Source organism: Grammomys surdaster, unplaced genomic scaffold (genome assembly GCF_004785775.1).
Source record: "Grammomys surdaster isolate TR1022 unplaced genomic scaffold, NIH_TR_1.0 279, whole genome shotgun sequence".
Classification (NCBI taxonomy): Eukaryota; Metazoa; Chordata; class Mammalia; order Rodentia; family Muridae; genus Grammomys; species Grammomys surdaster.
The window spans coordinates 10,621,493-10,629,747 of NW_021604720.1; the positions used below are offsets into that span (position 1 = coordinate 10,621,493).

General features: G+C 43.1%; 1 protein-coding gene across 2 annotated transcripts in view; it reads right to left on the reverse strand.

Moving 5' to 3' along the window:
* Positions 1–3,102, reverse strand: part of Nrde2 (NRDE-2, necessary for RNA interference, domain containing) — a 36,310-nt gene extending 33,208 nt beyond the window's left edge. For both annotated transcript variants that reach the window (XM_028777324.1, XM_028777323.1), the window contains exon 1: positions 3,018–3,102. In XM_028777324.1, the coding sequence (XP_028633157.1) occupies positions 3,018–3,081 (64 nt within the window). In that variant the 5' untranslated portion in view covers positions 3,082–3,102. The remainder of the gene's footprint in view (positions 1–3,017) is intronic.
* Positions 3,103–8,255: the final 5,153 nt, after the last annotated feature.

Below are 8,255 nucleotides of genomic sequence, written 5' to 3' on the forward strand. Positions count from 1 at the left end.
CTAGGCAGGGTGTCATATACATGTACTTACGTCACTAGGCAGGGTGTAATATATATGTACTTACGTCACTAGGCAGGGTGTAATATATATGTACTTACGTCACTAGGCAAGGTGTAATATTTTATATATGTTCTTACATCACTAAGCAGGTATAATATACTATACAAAGGAGCAGTCGGAAAGCAAGCATCTGGAGATTACGAGGGAAAACTGGAAAACCTTTTGTCCTTGGGCATCAGCACAGAATCTCAGGTTAGAAACTGCTGAGAGCCTGGCACTGTACCACACACACACACACACACACACACACACACACACACACATATCAAGAAAGGAATGGAGGGAAATAACCTACACAAAAGCCACTTCACTTTCTGCCTACCTCCTGCTGGGACCCACCACACCTACCACACCTTCAGAGAAATCTGACAGGTAGGCTAACAGCCCATCACCGAGGACTCAACTGACATGCCTCTGTGGTGAGTTTTCTAAGGCACTCTACTCTCTAGCTCTACTAAAAAGGCCTGTGTTCAGTTCCGCCCAAGGCAGAGGAGCGAGCCAGCATGAATAAGCTTAAACTTTAAAAACCAGATAACTTTATAAGCAGATACAACATCCAAGTTCAATATCCATTTCTGTAACCCGTCCTAACAATACAGCACAGCTTCCAGTCTGTCTAAGTGAGCTCAGAGATGAGGGGCCACTCTTCCAGGGGTAACCATTCAAACAGCATTTCCAGGGCTCATGGTAAAAATGAGTTAGCAATCATATTAATGGAGATATTTGTTCTTTTGAGAGTAAGCCACTCATTTTGATTAGGACCCCCATTTTCTGGCTGCTGGAAGTTCGAACTCACTTGTACAAAAAGCACCAGCAAACATAGCTAAGAATGCCATTCAAGGCGGCAACGTTCTCCTGGGAGTTGATCTACCCCATGAAGCAGTACAAGAACTGCAAAGATGCTTAAATCACAAGACTCCCAACCCTGCAATAAAAAGTTAATAATGCAAGTCCTAGAGTCAGAAGAACCTGTGCCCTTTGAGTCTCTTTTGCTCATTCAAGGTGATTGCGAGTTGAAGGCTAATCTAGGTCTCAGAATGAGACCCTGTCACAAGAATATAAAAAACATCACTGCAAAATGAAGGTGGATCAGTAATTAAGCACACTGATTGTTCTTCAAAGGACCAAGGTTTGCTTCCCAGCATCTACATGGGGGGGGGGGGGGCTCACAACCATCTTAACTCTAATCCCAGGAGATCTGATACCCAACACTGACCCTCTTAATATCACTGAAATCAAAGCTTGGACCCTCCTGACATAACTGAATATCATTAATGCAGCACTCCAAACAAGCTCCATTCAACGACAAAAAATATAGCTAATTCTTATCGGCTCTTTACATCCAATTATCAGTTTATAGGAAATAATGGGATGGATAAAATAAAGGAGCATGTTACATGAAGATTTGGTGGGAAACAGCTTCAGGATGGATAACCAGTTTCCTCAACAAATAAGTCATCTGAGAAAATACAAGAGCAGAGAAACTGGCCGGACGGTGATGGCGCACGCCTTTAATCCCAGCACTTGGGAGGCAGAGGCAGGTGGATTTCTGAGTTCGAGAGTTCGAGGCTAGCCTGGTCTACAGAGTGAGTTCCAGGACAGCCAGGGCTACACAGAGAAACCCTGTCTCGAAAAAAAACAAAAAAACAAAAAAACAAAACAAAAAAAAGAGCAGAGAAACTGTTTCATATTCAAGGAAACCTATTGGTGTATGCAGAAAATGCAGTGTTCCTGGGTATGGTAGCACTTGCCTGTAATCCCAACACTAGGAAGACAGATCTCTGTGAGTTTCTGGCCAGCCCCCTCACTAAAAAAAAAAAAAAAAAGAGAGAGAGAGAGAGAGAGAGAGAGAAAAGAAAAGAAAATTCTGACTTCTTTTGGAACCCTATAAGCAAACCAACTGTAAAAGGTTGAGACACTTTGAGAAAGCTGGTCAGTAACTCATAGTTAAATAATATATAGTTAATTTTCTAAAAAAATTTATATATATATATATATATATATATATATATATATATATATATATATATTTGTTTTTGGGAAAGGGTCTCTCCATGTTGTGGCCCTGGCTGTCCAAAAGTTCTCTATGTAGACCAAGCTGGCCTTGAATTCAGAGATCCACCTGCTCCCAAGTGCTGGAATTAATGGTGTATGCCACCACTCCCAGCCCTTCAAACTGATCTTATACTTTCAGTATCAAATGTATTTTATGCATTTATCCGCCATGGTTAACTTCATTATAGGAGATACTTGTCTTAACACTTAAAATACACATACAGTTCTGTAAGTCGCATGCTTCTCTCCCACAGCTCCTTGAAGGTCCCTGAATTCTTATCTATCCAAATCACATCCTCTTGAAGACCATTTCAAAATTTCGAATGTTCCATTCTATGGAATTGTTGACTGTGGCTCACCTATGACATTCGTAGCATACTACGTTATACTGATTTTCTTTGTTGTTTGTTTGTTATTTAGTACCGTTAATAGAACAGGTTGCATTATCAATCCGGACACATTTATTGAATACCTCTATATTTTGGGCCTCTGCTAATAAATAAGTGCGCTACAATGAACAGATAAGACAGTCTCAGACTTTGTTGAGGGTTACAGTTTAGTAAAGAAAGATCAGAATTACGCTAACCACAATTACAAGTATTTTAAGAGGGTTCCTTTTGCAATGGAGTTGTATCATTGCAGCTTCTAGGAGAATGATGTCCAAAAATACGGTAGTCTTAGCCCCAGACCTCACCCTAGGCTGTTTACCCTTCCCTTACTTGACCACCATAACGCCCGAAAGAGCCTCTGGCCCTACACTTCAGACAAGACCCAGAAGGCTTTGCAGTGCCGCAGAGAACTCTGGGATACAAATGGATAAAGAAATCAAAGAAAAAGGCCAAGACCTAGGCCCGAAAACCTGCCATTAATTTCATCGGTGTCGACTCTTTTGGAATGCTTACCTTTCCTGGATGATCCATCACCGGAGGCCTCACTTACGCCAGCAAATGCCGGGAACAGCGCCATGATCACAGGCCGCACCACCACTCCCGCCACAGAAATGGCGCCGTCTGTCGAGCTCTGGTTGGAGGACGCTGACTCGCGAGGCACTCTGGGAAATGTAGTTCTTCCTGCGCTCGCTGAGGCTTAACCCCCTGGGCAAGGCGGTGCCGAGACCAGAAGTGTGGAGAGGAGGGGAGGGAAAGGGCAAGGGCAAGGAAGAACTGTTTCCTTGAAGTTAGTGCCCTCGGGCTTTAGTGAAAAACTGGAAAAGCAGGAAGTTGGGGGGTTGGGGGAAGGCGTGGAAACTGTAATTCCTGCTCAACTCCTAAACGCACACTGCCACTTCTAAACTGGGTCTAGGTAATCGAATTCTGTAAGCTTCATTTTCCTCCTCTACAAGATTGTATATGTGAGTATGTGTATATGTACACACATATATGTAGAGATTGCATTGTTTAACCCATAAAAAACATTTAAGGTTGGGTGTGGAGGCGCACCTCTTTTAATCCCAACACTTAGTGGTAGAGGCAAGTGGATCTCCGTGAGTTCTACGCCAGCCTTGTCTACATGCCAGCCTGGTCTACATAGTGATTTCAATGACAGTCAGAACTATATAGACAGCCTGTCTCCAAATAAGCCGAGAAAAAGAAAAGAAGGAAGGAAGGAAGGAAGGAAGGAAGGAAGGAAGGAAGGAAGGAAGGAAGGAAGGAAGGAAGGAAGCTTAGCTTTTATGTGAGATGTGACAAGTTCCACGGCAAAATGTGAGTGACCCAAATATAAGCTGCCGTTTTAAATACCCTAGGAATACAGAAGAGTTCAAGGTCCCAATAAGATAAATGTCTTTGACAGTAAATACATGTACTTGCCTGTGTAGTATTTTTAGATTCCCCTTTGGAAAAAAAAAGGGAGGGTGGGGGGAACCAATAAAATGGCTCAGATAATAAAGGCACTTGTCAAGCAATCATGGATACCTGAGTTCCGTCCAGACTCCACAAAATTATCTTCTGACCTCTATGTGTACGGAGTTGTATAAATATGCCCCACAATAAAAAAGTAAAAAAAAAAACAATTTAAACCAAGAGATGTAAATCTAATCATCTAAACAAAGGAATGGATGGAAACCTATCCAAGCAGCACCTGCATAACATGTAAACTGTGTGTGTCCAAAATACATGAGTTTTCAGGTCCCTAAAAGTACTTGGAAGCCGGGCAGTGGTGGCGCACGCCTTTAATCCCAGCACTTGGGAGGCAGAGGCAAGTGGATTTCTGAGTTCGACGACAGCCTGGTCTACAGAGTGAGTTCCAGGACAGTCAGGACTATACAGAGAAACCCTGTCTCGAAAACACCCCCCCCCCCAAAAAAAAAGTACTTGGAAAAGGAAGGCAGTAGAATCCACCACATGTTTTCAACTGTAAATCTCAAGTTCTGCCAAACCTGACAGTAAGTTATCTCAATTGATTAAATCAATATCTGCAGCAGGACATGGTGATACACACCTTTAATCCCAGCACTCTGGGGACAGAGGCAGTGGATCTCTGTGAGTTTGAGGCCAGTCTGATCTACAAAGCAAGTTCCAGGACAGCCAGGGCTACACTGAGAAACCCTGTCTCAAAACAAAACAAACAAAAAATGATCTCTTCAGGTAACTAAGATGATAACAGTCTTTTCCCAATGCATCACTTCTTTCTACTCCAGAAAAATAAGAATTAAATGTGAAAGGCTTCAAAAAATTTATTTTATTTTATTTTATTTTTTGGTGTTTTTTTGTTTGTTTGTTTGTTTTTGAGACAGAGTTTCTCTGTGTAGCCCTGGCTGTCCTGGAACTCACTTGGTAGACCAGGCTGGCCTCGAACTCAGAAATCCACCTGCCTCTGCCTCCCAAGTGCTGGGATTAAAGGCATGCACCACCACCGCCCGGCTCAAAAAAATTTTTTGAAAGCCATGATAATGTATAGATAACAAGGGATCTTGTTATAGTGAGTATTTGTGTATTTACAAACATATAAGAGACTTTTCATAAGCAATTCTTCACAAGAATGACTTAATATCTAATCAAATTGCTGATATAGATTTCTGAAGTTTTGTTTTCTGGGAGTATTTTTACGTCTTTAAAATTGTGTGTGAGCGCATGCATGCATGTTCATGTATATGTGCAAGATAAGGAGCACGCATGCCACGTTTCCTGTGTGGAGGTGACAGAACAACTTTGCGGAGTCCATTCTCTCCTTCTACCTTGTGGTTTCGAGGGATCGAACTTGGGTCATAAGGCTTTCGTGGCAGGGGCCAATGGCCACTGAGATATCTCACTTCTAGTTTGTTTGTTTGTTTGTTTGTTTTTTAGATCTCATTATGTAGTGCAGGCTCAAACTCTTCATCCTCTTGCCTTTCTCTCAGTTGAAACAAAACTTCACTTTTAGTTTAACATAATAGTAAATTTTGCAGAGGTCTAGCTGACACAGCCATCTGTATGGACCATGTCGCTTTCACCCTAACAAATGTTGATTGAAAAAACAGGGAGTCTCCATGTAGCCTAGGCTGTCCTGGAACTCTCTGTGTAGATCAGGCTGACCTCAAACTCACAGAGATCTACCTGTTTCTGCTTCGCAAGTGTTGGGATTAAAGGCGTGTACCACAATGCCCAATACATATGAAAATGTACAAAATTAATTTTCAGTGTAGCTGCCATGGAGGCTGGAAATCCTGCTTGGTTTACAGTGTTTCTATGTGATCCTTTTCTGAAAAATGCGTGCTGACCTTTGGTTTAGGCGATCAACATTCAAGTGATTAAGGTCAATGTTTAAGACCACTTGCTGCCAGGCAGTGGTGGCACACGCCTTTAATCCCAGCACATGGGAGGCAGAATCAGGCAGATTTCTGAGGCCAGCCTGGTCTACAGAATGAGTTCCAGGACAGCCAGGGCTACACAGAGGAAACCCTGTCTCAAAAAGCAAAAATGAATAAATAAAAATTTTTAAAAAAAGAGTACTTGCTGTTCTTATAGAGGGCCTGGGGTTTTATTTTTTCAACATTTGGAAGAGTGAAAGCTACATGCTTTACACAAATGGGCTGAGGACTAATTTGCTATGGCTGTGTCTGGTAGACCTTTGCAAAATTTGCTTTGATGTTAAACTAAACATGAAGTATTAAGCTAGACCTGCTAGTGCACACCTTTAATTGCAGCACTTGGACAGCAGAGGCAAGTGGATCTCTAAGGCCAACCTGGTCTATGGAGTGAGTTCCAGGACAGCCAGGGCTACGTGGAGAAACCCTGTCTCAAGAAAAAAGGGAAGTTTTGAGTATTATTTTCTGCATAGAAAGCCCACCACAAAGGGTAGAAGGACAACCGACTTTACCGATTGTTACTCTGGTTTCCATCTGTAAACTCTGGGTATTTCCAGTGCACGTGCCAGGGATTTCTCAACATAAACCAGAAATGGTTTCAAATCACTGCTTGGCTCTGTGAGTATGTGGCTACAGGAAAATGTGCGCTAGTCATCACCCAGTGTGCGTGCAGAGTAAAATGGCCCAGAAGCTGAGGAAACTCAGCCAAGCCGAGAAAAAAGGGGAGGCCAGAGGCAAACTGAAGAAGACCCCAGTGGTTTTGAACTGCTACTTCTTGACATTCCTGGAACCCAGCCTCAATTCTGTGTTTGCTCTAGAAAACAGCCTTTGGGAATGAAATTCAAGTCCACTTTCTATCACTGCAACCCAGGGGTCTTAGAAAGACAGAACCAATGAGTAAATTTCCACACACAGGGTCATGATCCCAGAACCTGGACCTGTTCCCAGTTAGTTGGAATGATAACTTCTAAACTGGTCTACCCTGACTAGGCCAAAGTCAAACTCCCTTTCATCTTTCTGCAAAAAGAATCCACACTAACTCAGGGAAACTGGAGAAACAGGTCTATCTGCCCACTCTATCCTAAGGAATTTTTGGTTGGTCCCTATGGAGTAAACAAAAATATGCCCTTGGGAAACCAGAGCTAACAGCAAGGAAATCAAGACCTGGATCTGCTTCAGTGTTTGGGGGTGGGGAGTGAGGGTGGAGGGGGTTGCTTCAAGTGTGCTCAAGGATTCTCCATGCAGACTGTGTTGGCTGAGGTGACATGAGAGTTGCTGTAAAAGTCTGGAGGGATACCCAGGAGGAGGGCCTGGATACTCCCGATGCTGTGTAACAGAGATTGTAGGGGCTGGAGAGATGGCTCAGCGGTTAAGAGCACTTGCTGCTCTTCCAGAGGTCAGGAGTTCAAGTCCCAGCATGTACATGGCAGCTCGCAACCATCTGTAATTCAAGTTCCAGGGAATCCAACATCCTCTTCCAGTCTCTCTGGGCATGCTTGTATACATGCAGGCAGAATATTCATACAGACATCAAAACTAAATAATAAAAAAAAATAAGTAAAAAAAAATTTGTTCTTTGTCCCTGGGGAAAAAAACATTAAACCTTTGAAATTCCCAAGTAATATGATGAGAGAATAGGTAGGCCTTGATTATAGCTGAGTTTAAGCTAATAACATCTTGGGAGGGGCAAAGAGGCCATTTTAGGAAGATCAGCTATGGGCTTGCACTGGAGAAGTTCCTGGAGACCAATTCCCATCATGTCTAAGTAATGAAAAAAGCACAAACAAACAATAAATCAAGAAACTTCCAGAACGAGGCTGAATGAGCTTTTGGAGCAGGAAGCAGGGTGCTGTGGCAGAAGTGGTACATCTCCATTCCACAGGAAGGGGGCACACAAGCTCCACGTTTGGGACCCTGTCAAACCTCACCCTGTGTATCTTCTCATTTGGCTGATCCTGCCAGCTAACATGATAAGACTGTAATCGTAGGTACAACCATGAATATGCATGAGAGACTGGTTCCAGACTCTCCACGGATATAAAAACCACTGGGTGCTCTGAAGTCCCACTTATGACGTAGATACCATTTCCACAGAACCTACACACATCCTCTGGTATTCTTTCAATCCGTCCAGACTACTTGTAATACCTAGGACACAGACAGCCAACTACAGGGTCCCACTTTCTGAGTCCTGCAAGCTTCTCTAGCAAATTATTGAATCCAAGGCAGTTGTGAGGATCCCCAAATTTGCAGACAATTCTGTGTAAGGGGTGGGGGGGTGGCAATGTGCATGTGAATGAAGGCATCCGCAGAAGCCAGAGGTGCCAGGTCCCCTGGAGCAGAGTTACAGGTGTTT